The 19,719-nt window shown below is 54.5% G+C and overlaps 1 protein-coding gene across 16 annotated transcripts; it reads left to right on the top strand.

The window, feature by feature from the left end:
• The first annotated feature begins 3,512 nt into the window (after positions 1-3,512).
• On the top strand, positions 3,513-17,247 carry LOC106738577 (B-cell receptor CD22). 16 transcript variants are annotated; one of them, XR_009457511.1, is made up of 13 exons: positions 3,525-3,855; positions 4,567-4,665; positions 5,106-5,447; positions 5,684-5,929; positions 6,165-6,437; positions 7,086-7,334; positions 7,779-7,875; positions 9,409-9,463; positions 9,802-9,952; positions 10,717-10,780; positions 11,523-12,609; positions 13,447-14,586; positions 17,143-17,247. XR_009457511.1 is itself a non-coding variant. In XM_059718790.1 (11 exons), exons 1-10 carry the CDS (start codon positions 3,585-3,587, stop codon positions 10,764-10,766), a joined length of 1,830 nt encoding a protein of 609 aa, XP_059574773.1. In that variant the 5' UTR covers positions 3,513-3,584; the 3' UTR covers positions 10,767-10,780; positions 17,143-17,247. The 16 variants fall into 16 exon arrangements, 5 of the variants coding, with proteins under 5 accessions (XP_059574773.1, XP_059574772.1, XP_059574771.1 ...); XR_009457520.1 differs by having other exon boundaries at positions 3,513-3,855; positions 10,720-10,795; positions 13,447-17,247; XR_009457519.1 differs by having other exon boundaries at positions 3,515-3,855; positions 10,720-10,780; positions 12,561-12,609; positions 13,447-17,247.
• Positions 17,248-19,719: the final 2,472 nt, after the last annotated feature.

Below are 19,719 nucleotides of genomic sequence, written 5' to 3'. Positions count from 1 at the left end.
GTCTTTTATATGCAGCCCAGTCATTGGAGGAGCTGGTCACCTCCTTAAGGACCTGCTGCATAGCCACAACCCATTCCTGGGTGATCCTGGGTGAGGCTGTTACCCCACTGGTTCCAGGGAGTTCCCTGGCATCGTCTCTTTCTGGTGCCTGGGGCATGTTTTCTCCTCGCTTGACTCTATAGGGGTATAGAGCACTTCACAAAATTAAGCTCCTGCCAATAAAATCCCGGACAAGCCCCCAAAATGTAGCCTGGGTGTACATGGGTTTGTACTTCCCTCTCCAATTGAGGGAATTATTGGCAGGGCAGTGTGCTGTGGAGGGACACAACAGCCCAGTGGCCACCTCCATCCCCTATAGAATCAGATCCAGTCAATCAATTACTTAACTATATACAGATTTATGATCACAACAAAACCATTAAAGGATAAGGACATATATATAATCTATGTACAAGGTTACAAAACAATAAACCCTATAATATATATATAGGACCTAATATATATATAGGATTGGTAGATGGGCTCCACCAATCAAAAGAGCAGGATCTCAAGCCTGGGTTTCAACCCAGGCTCTGAAAGATGAGCCTGCTACGTACAGAGAAACCAAGAATGGAAGGACATTTTTACAAACTCTTTAGTATAAATGAATTGGGATGTGAATTCGGCATTTCAGTGACGGGGCTTTCACAGGGCACTGGTGCAGGTGTGAGCTCTGGAATGGCACAGGAAGTAGGATTTCTCTTCCATTGGGAAATGCAGTGATTTTGTTTTGTTTTGACACTTGATGATCTTCCAAGAATGGAAAATTTCACTTCTTTTTCCCTCCTGGCTTCTCCGTTTGTATGAAATTGAGGTTAAAAGAAAAAAATTAATTTCCAAATTAGAACTGAAAATGTTCTCTTCTAAATATGAGTATATGTTATTATAGCAGCAGGATGTTGGATGCCCTGACCCCCCTGCTTTGCCTATGGCAGGCTTGGGTGTGATGTCTTTTGTTGTGTGAGGGTCGATGGTGTTTTTACTAAAATTTACTAACTAATGGATCTGGGTAGAACGTGGTTTGTACAGGGCTGATCTTGCCTTAGGTAAGGGGGCTGAACTAGTTGTAACCTCTGGCAGGTCCCTTCTAGCCCCTATTCTCCAAGTCACAAAAAAACCCATACATGTAAACCATAACATGGTGAAATCACAAAAAAGGGCAATTTTCATCACATGCACAAGAAGGCTAAGGGCACCCAGGGCTGCACTGGTAGGAGCATTGCCAGCAGATCCACAGAAGTGATTCTTCCCCTCACTTCAGCACTGGTGAGGCCCTTCTGGACTCCAGTGTCCAGCTGTGGGATTGAAGAGAGTCCAGCGGAGGGCAAGAAAGAAGGTTCAGGGGCTGGGGAGCTGGACGGGTGAGGAGAGGCTGTGAGAAATGCACTTATTTAGTCTGGAGGAGAGAAGACTGAGGGGGGATGTAATAGCAGCCATTAATTGCAAGTGCGGTTGCAAAGAGGATGGAGCTGGACTATTCTCAGTGCTGGCAGATGCCAGAACAAAAAGCAATGGGCTCAAGCTGCAGCAAGGAAAGTTGAGGTTGGATATTAGGAGAAACTTTAATGACAAGGGTAGTAAGGCACTACCCAAAGAGGTGATGGAAACTCCATCCTTGGAGGTTTTGGAGCCCTGGGTAGCTGAAGCCTTGGCTGGGATGATGTAGCTGGAGCTGGTCTTGCTTGAAGCAGGGGGCTGGACTAGATGAGACCTCCTGAGCTCCCCTCTGACCCTCATTTGCATAGATTTCATAGACATTAGGGCTGGAAGGGACCTCGGAAGATCATCGAGTCCAGCCCCCCGCCCAATGGGCAAGAACTCAGCTGGGGTCAAAGGATCCCAGCAAGATAAATGTCCAAATGCTTCTTGAAAGTGTCCAGAGTAGGTGCTTGCACCACCTCTGGTGGCAGTCTGTTTCAGGACTTGGGGGGTCAAACAGTAAAGAAGTTTTTCCTTATGTCCAGCCTGAAATGTTCTTGGAGGAGTTTATGACCATTGGACCTTGCCATCTCCTGGGGTGCCCTGGTGAACAGGTGTTCCCCCAGATCCTGATGCACACCCCTTGTGTACTTATAGGCTGCTAGCAAGTCACCCCTGATCTGTGCTTCTCCAGGCTGAAGAGTCCCATAGCTCTCAGCCTCTCTTCATAAGGCCTCTTCTCATGCCCTCTGATCATGTGCATGGCTCTCCTCTTTCAAGCTTCTCTACATCCTTCCTAAATTGTGGAGCCCAGAATTGAATGCAGTACTTCAGCTGCAGCCTCACTGAGGCCAATACAGCAGGAGGCTGACATCTTGCTTGAGATGCATCAGTAGATGCAAGCCAGAGTTTTGTTCACTTTGCCAGCTGTGGTGTTGCATTGGTGGCTCATGTTCATCTTGTGGTCAGTCATGACCCCCAAGTCTCTTTTGGTCATGGTGCTAGCAAGCATAGCATTGCTGAGTCTATAAGTATGATGCAGGTTTTTATTCCTGAGGTGGAGTACCTTGCATTTCTCTGTATTGAATGCCATCAGGTTTTCATTTGCCCACTTTGCAAGCCTATTGAGGTTGGCCTGGATCACCAGCCTATCCTCAAGTGTGGAGACTCTTCCCCAAATTTTGGCGTCATTAGCAAACTTGGCCAGTTTGCTTTTGACATGAGTGTCCAGATCATATATGAAGACATTAAAGAGTACAGGTCCAACAACAGAGCCTTGCGGGACAACACTAGTCACTGAGTCACTAGTCACTAGTTTTCCATAATTCTGTGCTCTCAGGGCTCTTCAAGGAGCAGCCCTGGCTACTATCCTCTCCTACTGCCCCAGTGTGGATGTGGCCCTGTAGATTTAGCCCCTCAAGTCAGCGTGGGGGTATAGAAGAGGCATTTGGTGGGGCATGGGCTTGTCTTGGGGTCCCTGGGGGCTGCAGGTTGGGAATGAGGGGCACGACTAGGGCTAACAGGACAGGCAGCTGCAGGTTGGGAGTGAGGGACACCAGCGGGGCTGGGCGGGGGCAGGGGGCTGTGGGTCAGGAGTGAGGGGCACCTGCAGGACTTGGGGTTGGGGATGTGTGTTGGCAGTGAGTGGCACTGGTGTGGGGAGTGGGGGAGCGCGGCAGGGGGAGGAAGGAGTGGACAAAGAACAGAAGGAAAGAGAGAGAGAGAATGGCGGAACGAGTGGCCTGCCGGGGAGGGGTGCGAAGGGGGTAGAGAAAAAGTGTGTGTGTGTGTGTCCCAGGTGCCTGGGTTCCATATGTGTGTGTCCATCTCAGACACCTGGGTTCCATGTATGCAAGTGTGTGTCCACACCGGACACCAAGATCCATGTGTGTGTCCCGGACACCTGGGCTCCATGCGTGCATGTGTGTACCTAGCCAGGGTGGGTCTGGCTTTGGGGCTTTACTTGTAGGTGTGTGTCTGGAGACTATTGACAGACCACAATGCACCAGGCTGAAACCCAATTAAGGGCTGCTGCTTCGTTAGGCCTGTTGTCGCTAGAGGCTTCCAGGCTCCTGTTTCCTTTCACTGGCTCTGGTACGGGGGTGCAGGTTGTGTGTGTGTGTGTAATGGGGCCAGGAGAGAACGCAGGCATCCGGGCTCCCAGCCCCCACTCTCCTCCCAGAGTTGCAGAGCACCCAGGCGGCCGGGCGTGTGCTCTAACCACTGGCCCTCCCAGCTGCCACCTCAGGGGTGTGGCCTATTGCAGCCTTTCCTGCCCCGAGTCACAGTGCAGGGTGCACAGTGCTGGGCGCAGCTGGGAGGGGTCCTCTGCCTGGAACCCCCCTGCCTGGTGGAGCCAGCGCCTGGACTGGGACAGGAGCCTGAGACCCAGGACAGGTAGGACCCTCAGCCAGGATTGGGGCCACCTGGGTGCCAGACAACCCTCCCCCCACCCCCCAGGGCTCCAGACACTTGGGATCTCTCTCTACCATGGGAGGGAAGGGGGGTCGGAGGGTTCAGAGCCGGGGGTGCAGGGAGCCCGGACACCCGGGTTCTCCAGAGGGGAGCCAGGTCTGGGGTAGCGCGAAGGATTTGGAGCCTGGAAACCCAGGTCCTCCTCATACCCCCAGTGCCACCGCCCAAAGGCAGGCTCTGAGCACAGTGGGGGGATGGGGATGCCGATGTGGGGCCCATATCATGAGGCTGGTGATAATATCTTGCTGTCACAAGGGAAAGAGGTGGAAGTGGTGACGGGGCTGTGGCTGGCAGCCAAGGGGGTGGGCACTGGGGGATGGCGCTGCTCCCTGGCCCCTGCATAGATCTTCAGTGTCCCCTTGGGACTCCAGGGGGCACTGGGCTGGGGGGAGCAAGGTGCGGGGGGCTCTAGAGGGCACTGTGCAGTAGCCAATGGGGCCGCCCAGGGGGTGCCAGGTTGGTATCAGTCCAGCTGGGGCTGCAGTGGCCAACGGGGACCACTAGGGGACATTAGACATGTTGCAATATCTCCGGTCTGGGGGGTACTCGGGGGTGCTGTGCTGGACCGTGGGGCGGGGAGAGGGGGGGCCTCTGGCCAGGTCCCAGCCCCTTCCCCAAATCTTGTGCCCTCAGCTGGAACCCTGTTCACTTCAGCTGCCCCTGCCCTGATGGCCTCCTGGCACTGGAACTACGTGGCCATGGTCCTGCTGACCCCCCTCGGCCTGCTGGGAGGTGAGTTGGGTGCCCGGAGGCCTGGGTTCCTTCTCCCTCTGTGGTCTGGGGGAGTTAGAGCTGGGGGGCTCTGGGAGCCTGGACACCTGGGTTCTCCCCTGGACCTGGACCTGGACCTGGACCTAGGTCAGCACCGTATGTAGACTCCTGGCAGCCCCGGGTGAACTTTTAGTATCATCTCCCTTTGCCAGGGATAATGATAATAATAATCAAACAACGGGGGAAAAATTACCATTTTCAGGCCCCTTTTCTATCCGGGCCCTGGGCCAGGATACTTGGGTTCTCCCCTGAACTCGGGACCTGGATACCAGGGTTCTCCACCAGACCTAATTCCTATGAGAATTAGGCTCCAGGAGATGGTGACCAGGGGATTTGGGCTTCTGGCTCTCTTGGGGGGAGGTTGCCCCGTGTCACATTCTGGCTGCTCTGCTTCCTGCCAGGTGCTGACCTTAAGGACTGGGTTGTGGCCCTCCCAAAAGACCCCATGGATGTGCAGGAGGGCTCCTGCGTGACCCTCGAGTGCAGCTACAACATCCCTCTGGGGAAGGACATTGGAGCTGTGTGCTGGAAGCAGAATAGAGTCATTATTGCTTATCACTCAGACAAGGCTTATGTTGATGCGGCCTTCAAAAACCGGACCTGGTCCTTCAGCAAACACCCGGGCAACTGCTCTCTGCAGCTCATGGGGCTGCGCCTAGGGGATCAGGGTACCTACCAGGTCTGCACTGGGAAAGGGAATGAAGAGTGGTGCAGCCCTGGGGCCGTGCAGCTCCGTGTGACTGGTAAGCAGGTCCCAACTGCCCCACTGGCCGCATCTGTGAGGGGAGGGCAGCCCCAGAGCTGGCTCTGTTACCTCCGGCCCACCAGCCCCGTCTCTGGCCTCCTCAACTATCCCAGAATTCAGTGCTGCTAATGGGATGGTCTGGGACAGTTGGGATGCATCTGGCCCTTGTGAGTTGCTCTGGAGACTGGATCCCCCCCAGGGCCCAGCCTGGCTCATGGGCATCTCTCCTCCCAGCCCACCCATGCCGTCCTAGCCTGAAGACACCACGGGGACAGGGGTCCCTCTCCTGCTCCGTGCAGCCTGACTGCCAGGGATCCCCTGTCTGGGACAAACGGGATGACCAGAGGATCCCGGCTGGGATGGGGAACAGCTCGCTGCAGGTGTCCCCATCCCAGCTGGGTCCTAACATGATGCTGAGCTGCCGGGTGGATGGACACAGAGACCAGTGCAGCCCTGAACAGAACCAGCCCCTACAACTAGGTGAGCTCTTCTATGAGGTCTCCCTCAGCCCAGGAACTTGGGCACCTGGTTTCTCTCCCACTCTGGGGGCTGTGGGGGTGAGTGCAGAGGGGCCTGGGACACCTGGGTTACCTGGGAAGGCAGTGGTGTTGGTGGGTTAGAGCACTGGGGCTCAGAGTCAAGGAACCAAGCTCCTTCGCTCTGAACCCAGCTTCAATGCCAGGCCCTGACCCCGGTCTTGGCCGCTCACCCCCAGGGAATCTGCACTTGAAGATCTTTCTCCCGGGGGCAAAGCAAGTGGTGAAGGAACATGACTATGTCACCATGCGCTGCTTGGATGCCACCCGGATCCCCGTGGCCAGGTACTTCTGGACGCATGGGGACAAGTGGCTGCAGGAAAGAGGGCAGAATTTGCACATCAGCGACACCAGCACTGCTCATGGAGGTGTCTACACTTGCAGCATCTGGGTCTCCGGCCCCGGGTGGGCGTTCCTGGTCTCCTCTGGCAACAAATCCATCACGGTTCATTGTGAGTGTTGGGAGCCCCTGAGCCCAGCTCGAGGTCCTATCCTACCTTGTCCCCACCGCAGCCGCCTTATGGCTACTCCAGAGCTCTTGGCAGTAAACCCTGAATTCAGTGAGTGCTGCTGGGACATTACCTGACTGACCTGGGGCTTTTCATGACCTCCTCAAGCTTGCCCCGGCTCTGACCAAGACCTGCCCTAGCTCTGACTGGGGCACTCTGGAGAGCAGTTCCTGCCCCCTGCTCCTGCCCTGGCCCAGCCTGGTTCTGTCCTGGACCCTCACCCTGTCCCATGTCTCCCCTCCACCCACCCTGTGCCCCCAAATCTGTGTCCATCCTGCCCGCTCTATAATGTTCCCCATGTCCCCATCTCTCCCTCGATGCCCCATGTGCCAGGGCTGCGGGAAACGAGGGGAGGAGAGGGGTGGAGGGCTGGGCTGTGTCTGCTCAGTGCCTTATGGGGAATCATCTTCCTCCCTGGGGCCAGCCACCTCCATAGTATCAGCAGAGAACATGATGAGTGCCACTGAAGGATTCACAGGACACATAAATGGACAGTGCCCAATAACTGTGCTCACAACACAGCAGAGAAGGGCACAAAACCAAGCTCTTCTAGACTCCTTTAAATGCTGTCTTCTCTCCTGCCTCTTACAGATGCCCCTAAGGGGGTTAACATCACGCCTCCGTCCCCATCCAAGCTGAGTGAAGGGGAGTATCTGATCTTAACCTGCCATTTCAACAGCAGCCTCCCCGAGGCGGTCACCTACAACTGGTACAAGGACAGCATGGAGTGGAAGGGGTCCCAGAAGATACTGAAGGTTGGAGCAAAGGATGCTGGGATATATCACTGTGTGGTGCAGAACGAGGTGGGGCCCACAGAGTCTTCCAGAATCACCATTCGGGGTAAGTGCCTGAGCTGGGCGCCCAGTGCGAGAGCAGGGGGATCTTTCTGGCTGCATCTTACAGAGGTTGAGAGCCACCTGGGTGCCTGGGGTCAGTGGGTGTGGGTGTGGGTGTGTGCGTGCGCGCGTACCCTGGACGCCTGGGTGCTGTCTGTATGTGTGGGATGGGCTGGGCTGGGCTGGCAGTGTGTCCCAGACACCGGGGGTGTGGGTGTGGGAATATGTGCCTTGAGACACCCCTGTCCCCTGCTAAGCAGGCCATCTCAGTTGCTCTTGAGTGTGCCCATCTGTGCCCGTCTAGGGGAGCAATCACCCTGCCCACCCACCTGTCCTAGCCCCCTCTACCACCCACCCACCCACGCCGGGGGAGAGTCTCCCTTCTCTCCTACCCTGGTGCAAAGCCGGGGTTTGCCAGCCCTCCCGCACCCTCCTTTCTCCCTTGCAGCCTCCTCCCAAGGGCTGGTTTCCGCTTTGGCCGCCGGCATCAGCGGTGCCGTGTTCCTGCTGCTTCTGCTGGGGCTGGGGCTGGCTCTGGCCTGCAGGTACTTGTGTTACACGGTGCGGGGCGGGGGTCCCGTCCTGCTCCGTCACCGTCGCCAGCAAAGGCACGTGCGCAGTGACCGCGCCCCGTGGCTGGGACGCCAGGAGGCAGAGGGTTCAACTAGGCTCGCCGCGGGGCGGGCGCTAAAGGGCTTTAAGGGGCTAACGGGGGCGGGGGGGGGGGTGAAAGGGGGTTGAAGACTGGAAGGGCTGAACGGGTTTTTGAGGGCTGAGATGGGGTTCAAAGGGGGTCAAATGTGTTTGTAAAGCCTTTAAAGGGGTCTGGAAGGGGTTGGGGAAGGGGCTTCGCAGGTTTAGACGGGTTTGAAGGCGTGGGATGGGCTGCAGTGAGCTTGTAAGGGGTTGAAGGGGGCGTGACGAGGGGCTGCACGGAGGCTGAAAGGCTCTGCCGTGGTCTCCGTGGGGCTTGCCAGCCCCGGGCACTGCTATTTAAAGGCTCATCAAGGGCTAGTAAGGTTTTCAGTGAAAGAGAATCTGCCCCTTCCCCAAAGCCCCTGTTTCCAGCTGGAACAGCATCAGGTTTGGGGTGTGTGCCGAGCAAAGGCGGCAGACGGGGAACCGGCGGGGCTGCCTGCGCCCTGCCCGGGCGGCGGGCGGCGGGCGGCGGCCGGACTACGCCTCCCACAATGCTCCAGCGCCGCGGCCCCGCGGTGCATCGTGGGAGATGTAGTCCCGCCGCGGCCGCCGCCGCCGCCGCCGGTTGCGTGCCGGCACGCGCGGGAGCCGGCCTCGCCGTGCGGGGAGCGCGACGGGGGCGAGGGTCGCGCTCAGTCGTGCTGGGCGGGGTGCGGCCGCCCGCGCCGAGCTGCTGCTGTGACGGGTTTGGGGCCAAGCCACCCCTCCTCTGGTGGCTTATAAGTAAGATCCCCACAGCCGGGGGGGCGGGCATGGGGCTGTTTTGGCCCCGTTTTCTGCCCTGCCCCAGTTTTTATGTGAATTTGGGGCCTTTTTACATCACTTCAGTGATGTAAGGAGGTTCCTAGGCTGAAGCACGAGGGTTTCTGCAGCATGCACTTGGTGCAGAGACAACCCCACCTGTTTCCAGCTAGAAACGGGCTGAGGTTATAGGTCAAAAGGGGCATTTTTAGAGGTCTCTTGGGGCAACAAGCAGATTTTGGGATCCTAGAAGCCTTTGGCCATTTTCTGGAGGGAAGAAATCTGATGAGAAAGCCTAGAAAGGATTGGTTTAGAAGGGAACACCGTTGGGGGCTTTTTTTTTCCAGCCACAAAAGGCAGATTTGGGAACATCAAAACCATTTTGGGCAAGGACGAAATAGGGTGAAAAAGCCCCCGGAAGGTTCACTTCCCGGTTTTCCATGCCAAATTACTGTAGTGTTTTGCCTGGAAGCAACTGCAAGTTTTTTTCCTGTATAACAGGGAGGAAATGAATGCTACTCATTAAAACAAGCATATGTTTTCAATCCAGGGGTGGGATTTGGGGTGATACCACCGAGCTCATGTGTTAGAGGGTTTTGTTCCTAGCCAAATACTTGTCGTCTGTTTTTTATGTGCAGGAAGAAATGGGGGAGAAAGCAAAGCAAGGCCACCATGGCAGGACGCTACAGCCCAGTGAGTGAAGGGGAAAGGCCGCAGCCGTCTCCCAGCTCCGAGAGGGGAGGGGTGTCTACAGGTTGGAGCAGGAGTGGTTGGGGGCCTGGACGCCTGGGGTCTCCCCCTGATCTCGGAGGGGAGCAGGGGGTAAAGTGCGTGAGAGTTGGGGGACAGAGAGCCCGGACACCTGGGGTCTCCCCCGACCTGGGATGCGGGGGGCACAGAGCCTGGACGCCTGGGGTCTCTCCTGAGCTCTGCAGTGTCCGGATGAGGGTGGTGTAGAGCCACAGGGCTGGATGCTCAGACTCCTGGTTTCCTGGGCTGCTGTGTCACCCTCCCCTTCTCCCCCGCCGCAGGCCCAGGTGGACGCCCCGATGTCAGAGCTGACGTACAAGAACATAGAGCAGTACGAGCCAGTTGATGCGGGTCCCCAGGATGCCCCTGAGCTGGGCAAGGAGCAGCTGGACATGGATACCCCCCCGAATCTTCCACAGCGCAGATGGGGAGGTAGTGTGCTAGTGCTCTCTGCTCAGGGGAATTGTGTTTTGGGGGGGCGGGGGAGGTGTCTCAGACACCTGGGGTTTGTGTGTGTGTGTGTGAGACCCAGATGCCTGGTTTGTATATACGTACATGTGTCAGGCACCTGGGCTTTGGGGGAGGTGGGGTGTGCATATACGCACTACAGGTGCCTGGGTGCGGGGTGGTGGGGATGTATGGGACACCTGGGTTTTGCGGGGTGTGTCTTGGATGCCTGGGCAGGGGCGGAGTGTGAGAGACATGGTTCAAGGGGTGTGTGTGTGTTTTGGATGCCTGCGTTCTCTTTGTGTGTGCATGCGTGTGCACAGGCACATGTTCCAGATGCCTGGGTTCTTTGTGAGTGTCCAAACATGCAGATGTGCGTGTGTGTGTTTGCACGTGTTCCAGGTGCCTGTGTTCTTTGTGTGTGTGTGTGAGTGTATGTTGAGGGTGCCTTGATGGAGGTGAAAAAACATTGCCATTCTCTCACCCCCTGTCCATGACGGTGCTCCTGAATCAGGCCTGGATCACCACTCCCCCATGCCTCCAGCCCTTGGTCCTTAGACCTCAGACCACGCTGTGATGTCTCCCCTAGCCCCACAATCCCACTGCCTGCCTTCCTTCCTGTGCAGCTCCGCTGGCGGGGCGGGAACTGCAATGCTCCATAGCTCCCTAAGGGCTGGGTGGTGAAGGCCCTTCTCCACCCCTGCACCTACCCCAGTAACATGTCCCTGTCTCATTTCCCCCCTACCCAGCAGAGCCACAGGGAACAGCAAGGCAGCCACCATCTACAGCCAGCCCATGAAGACAGCCCCCAAGGTGAGCAGCTCGCTGGTATGTCCCAGGAGCCTGGGCGCCTGGGCTCCACCCCTGCTCTGGGAGGGGAAGTGGGGTGTGAGGGGGTGGGTAAGAGCAGGGGGCTGGGAGCCCAGATGCATGGGCTCTGTGCAGCTCTGGGAGGGGAGCGAGGACTTGGGGGTTAGAACGGGGAGCCCAAACACCTGGGTTCTCTCCCCAGCTCTGCCCCGATGTCACCCTGTTGGAGCACAATTGGGCCCTTTTAGCTTTCAGGCTGGACTAGGGTGAGCTCAGTGCCAGGGATGGGGTGGAAGGTGGGGGAGACATGAGCTGGCCCCTCTCCCTCCCCGAGCAGATGGACTGGACGCTAACACAGCTGGAGTGATGTCAGTCCCAGCTGGGGTGGGGTGGGGGCAGAGGGGATCGCAGCTCCATGCAGGGTATATCAGAGCTGCTAGGGCAGCAAAGACGTTTAATCCAGGACCTAGGGTTGCGAGGCACTGGCCCCAGTCCACCCCCCACCTCATGGTAGCACTGGCTTCTGCTGCTTGAGCTTGGGCTGGGGGGACAGGGGGGGAAGGTCTGGCAGCAGTAGTCAGGCTCTTTCCTTCTCCCAGTCCTCTCCCAGAGCTGACACTCTTCAGAGCAGAGCTGGGGAGGGATCCCAAATGTCCTGGCTCCCAGCTCCTCATGCTGTAGCCCCGCCAGCCTGACCCTTGGTGCTAGTCCCCAGCCTAATGCCCAGTGGCTTTTCCCCCCCTAGACCAACCCTGACAACGTCCAATACTCCACTGTCAAGATCCAACCAGCCCCGCAGAGCCGCGCACCTGCCTTAGGCCTTACCTGCGACTGTGCCAACATCAAGCACTACGCGTCAGCCGTGGGCAACCCCATCACCCGTAGCCTGGCACCAGTCTCAGGAGTGGGGACTGGGGGTCACGGCCTGGGATCAGTGATGGGAGAGAAGATCAGTGGAGCTTTATGGGTGGAAGGGGCTATGTTGGCTGGAAATAGGCCCAGGTGAGGGAGATTCCCTGCTCTCCATCATTGCTGACCTCGTGAAGGAACACCTTAAGAGGCTGGACACCTTCAAGTCAGCTGGCCCTGATAGCCTACACCCCAGGGTACACAAGCAGCTGGCGCGCATCATAGCCCAGTCCCTGGCACAGATCTTTGAGAACTTCTGGCACTCTGGTGAAGTGCCCGAAGATTGGAAGAAGGTCAGTGTGGTGCCTATCTTCACGAAAGGGAGGAAAGTGGATCTGGCAAACTACAGGCTCAGCAGCTTGACCTCTATCCTGAGGAAGGTCTTAGAAACGATTATTAAAGAGGCCATTCTTAACTGACTGGCCGTCGGCAATGTGGCAGAAGGCCACCTCTTGTTTCTCCCCAAAAACTCTGCTCTGTGACAGTTTGTTAACATGGGCCCTGCAGAGGGTACACACCTTACCCTATGTAACCTAAGCTGGATACATTCCTGACGGAGGGGGGAACCTGCTCCCTCTGCCCACGTGACTGGCATCACATGCCTAGGTGAGGGGCTTGGGTTCCCTGGGGAGCTAGGAACTGCCAGTCTGCCCAGAAACTAGTGATGCATTTCAAATTGGTTGGCTGACAGCCAACAGGTGTTGGCCTCCATTGGACCAGGTAAATGAGGTCACAAGGGCTATATAAGTTAAGGACTGCCCAGGAGGAGGAGGGGGCAGCAGCCATGAGGAAGACTCAGAGACAGAGAAGAGCTGGACCACCTGAAACTTGCTCTCTCTCTCTCTCTCTCTCTCTCTCAAAACTCATGATCAAGGAACTGCCTGCCTCCAGGGGGAATCTCCACCTGCCTCTGCATGATCCTTGTGAGTAAGCTACCTGAGATCTAACTAGATACATAGCTTGCAGTAACTCAGATGCGTGATCAAAGGCTACCCAGCCATGCCAGTTTGCTCTGTGGGATTTCTCTGATACTGCTTTATCCTGTACCCTAGTCCAACCCTACTCCTTGTAACCAATAAAGTTCTCCTTTGTACCTAGCATGGGAGACTTAATCGGGGTGGGTCTAGGTTATGACTTGGGGTCCCCTTGGTTCGGCTGACTAAGGGAGACCACTACTTGTGCTTCTGACTGAGAGAAGCACCCCCAAGTGCTTGAAGTGCGTCAAGTACCCTCGAGGGATACTATGTCTGTGTTTCCCAGGATGCACAGAGCCAGAATAAAGCCCAGCCCTGGGTGGTGGCAGTTTTTACCCCAGGCTACCGGGTGTGCTCCAGGAAGGGGTTTGGCCAGACATGAGGCACCCCCAGGAAGGCACTTGGACCCTGGAAGGTGGTCGGGCGTGGTGAGGTGGATGGCTCAACGCAGGAGCCCACCACGCAACCTTCTAGTCAGCTGGCCCTGATAGTCTAAACCCCAGGGTACTCAAGGAGCTGGCAAGCATCATAGCTCAGACCCTGGCACGGGTCTTTGAGAACTCCTGGTGCTGTGGTGTGGTCCCTATCTTCAAGAAAGGGAGGAAAGTGGATCTGGTAAACTCCAGGCCCATCAGCCTGATCTCTATCCTGGGCAAGGTCTTAGAAAAGATTATTAAAGAGGCCATTCTTAACAGACTGGCTGATGGCGACATCCTGAGGGATACCCAGCAGGGGTTTGTTGCAGGTAGGTCTTGCTTGACCAATCTTATTTCCTTTTATGACCAGGTGACCTATCACCTGGACAAGGGAGAAGAGATTGATGTCATATATCTTGACTTCAAAAAGCCTTCGATCTGGTATCCCATGATCACCTCTTGGCGAAACTGGACAACTGCGGCTTTGGGTCCACCACGATCCGCTGGCTGGGGAATTGGCTCCATGGTTGGACCCAGAGGGTGGGGAGTGATGGAAGTCAATCATCGTGGTGCCCTGTGACCAGTGGGGCTCCCCAAGGCTCTGTCCGTCCCCTGTAGCAGAAAGCCCCCTTTTCCTCTCACCTGTAGTTGCTCTCCCTTCTTTGGATATCTTTCTCTTCTACCTTTTCTTCCTTCCTCTTTCTTTCAGTATAAGATAAGGAATTGTGTTTTAAAGTTTGTATGTGTGTATTTTGTATCTCCCCTTGTATTTTGATATTTTTATCTATTTGTGTGCCATGCCATTGCTCTTGTAGCTTATATTTTATACTCCTCACCTTTTAACTAAATGTGTTTAGTTTCAGAAATAAGTTATACATTGTAACAATGTTAACAAGAGCAGGAATCAAACTGCGGTTTCCCTGTATCAGGCGGGCCCCTGAAAGAGCGAGTGAATCAGTGATTGAATGTGTAACACTGTAGCAGGCGGAAATTAAAACCTAGGAAAACCGCAGATCAATCAAGGGAAGAAATCAATAGGAGACAATGTAACAGCCGGGAATTCTCTAAACTTTACTGTTCAAGGGCTAGAAACCCTGGTCTGAGTTAATCAACGCCGGGGACCAACTTTTGGGGCTGAATATCTCCAGATCGACTGCTCCCAGAGCCCTATTCAAAATTCATCAACGGACTCCCAAACCTGCACGTACATGCGGACGACCCCTGGGGCTGACAGATGCCATCCAGTAGCCACCGAGGGGGAAGTCCCACGAGGGTCAATGACCCCTGGATTGGGCAAACCTGAAAACTGGGGAGTCACCAAAGTCTGGCAAGGACAGATAAAAAGCAGTGCAAAGTGACCCTCAGCAGCGCCCTCTTGATCTCCAACTTGACCAGCACCCGACCTGTCCAGCCAGAAGGACCAGCCAGCGACCCCCTTCTGGAGGATAACACCACGCTGGAAGAAGCCTCAACTGGCCATCGACGGTAGACTCCAGCGCCTATGAGATAGGTATACCCGACTCTTGTAACTCGCTACTGCGTGTGTGTGTGTGTGTGTGTGTGTGGGGGGGGGGGGGGACCAGCCCCAAGGCTTATGATTTGACTTCATTACAGTGTTTCAATCTGCCTAATAAACCAGAATTTTAAGGACTCCCAGTTGGACATTTGCAGCCAACAGACCTATATTGTTCGACATCTTAATGATGTGGACATTGGAGTCCGAAGTGGACTGGCCAAGTTTGCTGATGATACCAAACTCTGGGGTAAAGCATCCGCACCTGAGGAAGGAGGGTGATCCAGGCTGACCTCGACAGGCTCAAGAAATGGGCGGACGAGAACCTGATGGTGTTTAACACTGAAAAAATGCAAGGTTCTCCACCTTGGGAGGAAAAACCTGCAGCATCCTTATAGGCTCGGCAGTGCTATGCTGGCTAGCGCTACAGATGAAAGGGACTTGGGGCTCACAAGATGAACATGAGCCTTCAATGTGATGCTGCGGCTAGTTAAATGACGAAAATGCTGGCTTGCATCCATAGATGCTTCTCAAGCAAATCCTGGGATGTCATTCTCCCATTGTACTCGGCCTTGGTGAGGCTGCAGCTGGAGTACTGCGTCCAGTTTTGGGCTTCACAATTCAAAAAGGATGTGGAGAAGCTTGAAAGAGTCCAGAGGAGAGCCACGCGCATGATCAGAGGTCAGGAAAACTGATCTTATGATTACAGGCTGAGAGCCATGGGGCTTTTTAGCCTGGAAAAGTGCAGGCTCAGGGGCGATCTGATGGCCACCTATAAGTTTATCAGGGGTGCGCGCCAGGATCTGGGGGAACAATTGTTCACCAGAGTGCCCCAAGGGATGACAAGGTTGAATGGTTATAAACTACTGCAAGACCGTTTCAGGCTGGACATAAGGAAGAATTTCTTTACTGTCCGAGCCCCCAAGGTCTGAAATAGCCTGCCATTGGAGGTGGTACAAACACCTACATTGAACACCTTCAAGAGAAATTTGGATGCCTATTTTGCTGGGATCCTATGACCCCAGCTGACTTCCTGCCCCTGGGGCAGGGAGCTGGACTCAATGATCTTCTGAGGTCCCTTCCAGCCCTAATGTCTATGAAATTTTCTCCCCATTTTCTGAGTCCCATGGTCCCTAGGGCATTGAATCATGCTAATTAGGCTCTGTTATGAATTGATTGCCTTAGACCTGGCTTCTCAGGACAGCTAAGTACAATGTAAACCTCTTTTAACAAGGTGTGGATAATGGTGTGCAATGTAAGAAGCTTTAACAAGGCCTGAGTGGCAGTCTGGAGTAGTGCAAGTTATTAATGAGGTTTGGACAGCTATGCAGTTTTGAATGAGGTATGGACTGAATGTTGGCACAAAATGTAATAAGCTTTAATGAGGCATGGAAGGTGGGACAAAATACTTGTGTGCTTTTAAGGAGATGTGCCTAAACAGAAGCAAGTGTTTTTTAATGAGGTGGGGGTGGTCACACAGACTGTAACAAGCTTTAACAAGGCAGGGATGGTGGGGCCAAATGTTGTAATGCTTTTAAGAAAGTGTGGGCTATTGATCATTAACTAGATATAATGTGCTATGTAATAAGCCTTACCAAGGCTTGGGGAGCAGAACATAATGTAACAAGCCTTAATGAGGTGTGGACAGCTATTTCCCCACCCTTTGTTTGAAATTTCCAAATGGAAATCCATGGCGTTTCCTATTTGCATAATTGACCTACCTACCCATCTTCCCTACAGGCCTCTTCAGTGGCTGAGATTTTAGGCATTGTAATAATAATGAGTAATGTGTATTTTACCCTAACTTGTATCTGCCTTGGGTGGGCATCTTTCTGGGGTGATTTTAGAGCAGAGGTTTAGAACAGGGGGAACAGATGCCCCTTTCCAAGCCCACTGTTGTTCTTCCCCGTGTGATTCCTTTTTGCTTTCAACTAAAGCCCCATCCTATGCAGAAAGAGAGAGAAGAAAGAGAAGGAGAAATCAGTGTCTTTGCTGCCTGACACTATGGATGATTTGTGTGGTGGATAACACAGAGGATGCCTGAGCACTGTCAGAAGAGAAACAAGTTCTGGGTCATAACCATGGGCTCAGGGCATGAAGGCTAGAGACAAGGCAATGCCTGCAGCCCCAGTCTCCAGCTAGTTTGAGCAGATGTTTTTCAGGCAACCCCTCTAGAACAGAGCTGGCAGATTCTTCTGCCCCCCAGGACACACATGGACCGTGGGGCTCCTTGTGGGCTGGATACGCACCTGGGAACACAGCCGTCTGGGGACAAACACAGGCACATATCATCTGTGGGGCTCTACCCTAGATTTTAGTGGCACGCGTCACCCCCACTCACCCCAGCTTCTCTAGGAGCCCTGGCGGGTGGGTACAAGTGTATCCATGGGCTGTATGTTTGACACCCCTACTCTAGGACTTTGTGTGTAGCACGTACTCACAGGATGGGTGGATCAATGAACCGGTCGCTATCCAAGGCTGCAGGTAGAAATACCTTGAAGCAGACGACAGAGAGAAGGGGTTGATTGGTAAAATATCATTTCTTTCCTTCAGAGTACAAAATCGGCTGGATGAAAGGCATTATATGCTCGGGCATCTCACCAAACACTGGCCTGTGCCGAGACTGATGTGAGCCTGGGATTAAAACCGTTCTCCTGATATGTTTGCTAGTTTTCATTCCACTAGCCACATCTACCATATCACACAGACATTCATATATGTACACAGACAGAGAGAGAGAAGATCCTAAAAAGTTATGAAGAGAAATTCCTGGCTTCCTTTATTTGTCCTTGTTTACATGTAGCTTGGGTGTACGTGGGTTTGTACTTCCCTCTCCAATTGAGGGAATTATTGGCAGGGCAGTGTGCTGTGGAGGGACACAACAGCCCAGTGGCCTTCTTCTCCTATAGAGTCAGATCCAGCCCATCAATTACTTAACTATATACAGATTTATGATCACAACAAAACCATTAAGGGTAAGGACATATATATAATCTATGTATAAGTTTACAAAACAGTAAACCCTATAATATATTGGGGTTGGGGGGTGGGGGGAGGGCTTCCCTGTGGGGACCCTCTCTCCAGGGTAACTTATTGCTACTCCGCAGTCCTGGAGGGTTGCCTCTTGTTCTCCAGGTCACGCTATGTCCCTGCCGGGTTTTTTGCCCGCCTGACTCTGCTGCCGCCGTCCTGGCTTAGGGCCACAGGCACTGCTGTGTGTAGTGGGAGCTTTGCCTTGTGCTAGGGGTTGGAGGCCTGGACAGCCATGTGCAGCACCAGGGCTTGGTCTGTTTCCGGACCCTCTGGGCTGCGTCGTCAAATGAAAGCTGTTTTCTCTTTATCAGCTTCCTGCAGAGGAATCTGATAATACCCACTATGCAGGTCAAGTACAGAAAATGCCTTGCTGCCCACCAGACAATCCAGGGCTTCCTGTACTCGCGGGACTGTGTACTGGTCCATCACAGTGCGTGCGTTAAGGTGCGGTAGTCAATGCACAGTCTCAGACTCCCATTCCTTTTTGGTACAAGGACTATGGGGGAGGCATAAGGGCTCGTCGATTCCATGATAATCTTGTGATCCAGCAACTCTTGCAAGTGGTGCCTGACCTCCTCCATCTTGGCTAATAGGATATGGCAAGACCTCTCGAGGAAAGGATGTGGGTCGCTAAGGCAGATCTGATGCTCGACACCCTTAGCCTCCCCCATGTCCCACTCATGCAGGGAAAAAACATTGGATCTGCTCTGGAGTTTCTCTCGGAGCCAAGCCTTTCATGCCTCAGGCACAGGGGAGTCCCCAAAGAAAAATCTTGGAGCCGACAAGTGGGGAGTCACCTTGCAGCATCCAGCCTACCACTTCAGCTACCCTTACAGTAGGCACCTTCTGCCCCGGGTGCACCACAACATCCCCCATGGTGGGGTTGACCACAGTAACTTTAACTGGACTCTTGTTCAGACCTTGGGTTTCAAACACCCCTTCTGGAACCTTCGAAGTCCCTGGTGCCTCTCTCCCAGGGTAGGTCTCTGCCACTACCAGCCCTGCTTGCTGGGGTTGCTGCTCCCACTTACAAACTGTGGGCAGAGCCCACTGACCTTTCCCGAGGATCCTCTGAGGGGTAACCCCAGAGAAGTCTAAGGTCCCCAGGGCCTGGGAGCTAGTTCCCATACCCCTCTGTTCCCACCTGGCATAGGCATCAGAGCACAGGGTATGCATTTTAAGCTGTTTCTGATAGCTTGGGCCTACCTGCTGCCTACAGTACTGGGCCAACACCCAGAATATGCTGGAGTTAATCCCAGTGATAAGAGAGATGCCCTTCATCCACCCCAAATCGGGGCATATCAGTGCAACCGTGCATACCTCTTTCTCTATCCTGGCCACAGACGTGGGAAACTTTATTCATAAGGAAACATAACCACTATTGGGGTAGGGGTCCTGCCTCAGTCCACAGAGCCCCAGACCCATGAAAGGGTGCAATGGCAAGTGCCTGAAATGTTCCCTATAAAAAGACTCAAACAGAACGGTGACTTGGGATCTGCTATCCAGAATAGCGCGACATTCACACCCATTCACCTTAACTGGGACCTCAGCCCTAGGTCCCACTAATCCCTCTGGCAGGGAGTTCAGGGCTGGGGTTTGGGAGCCTGATGGGGCCCGGAGCGGAGGTGACACCCTTGCTCTGCCCCTTCCCTGTTTCCCGTCTCCCACTGGGTCTTCAACCGTTGGAATACCAGGTCTGGGTTCTCCGGCTGTGTACATCCTCGGGCCAAGTGACCGTAGTCCCTGCACCTATAACAGAACCCCGGTTTTCGAGAGTGGTTCCTTACCCTGGGCCTGACCGGAGCATGAAGGCTTGGTCGGGTTTGCACCCCAGGAGGGGCCCTGCTGACAGCAGCCGCTAGTATTGGGGACAGGGACTCTTCCTTAGTCCTTGGAGGGGCTTCCTCTTGGGGAGTTACCGCCAAGACCCGGCTAATGGGTCCCCTTTGAGGTGAAACATCCTCTGGAGCCCACGTAACTTCTCTCAAGTGGAGGATTTCTTCCTCCTCCCGTACGTCTTCTATAAGCTGGCCAAACCTGGGAGGGTTATTTTTACGTTCAGCCGAACTGAGATCCCTAACGAGGGGTAGACTATAG

The sequence above is a fragment of the Alligator mississippiensis genome, chromosome 15 (genome assembly GCF_030867095.1).
Source record: "Alligator mississippiensis isolate rAllMis1 chromosome 15, rAllMis1, whole genome shotgun sequence".
NCBI lineage: Eukaryota > Metazoa > Chordata > Crocodylia > Alligatoridae > Alligator > Alligator mississippiensis.
This window is presented reverse-complemented; position numbering and strand designations above follow the sequence as displayed.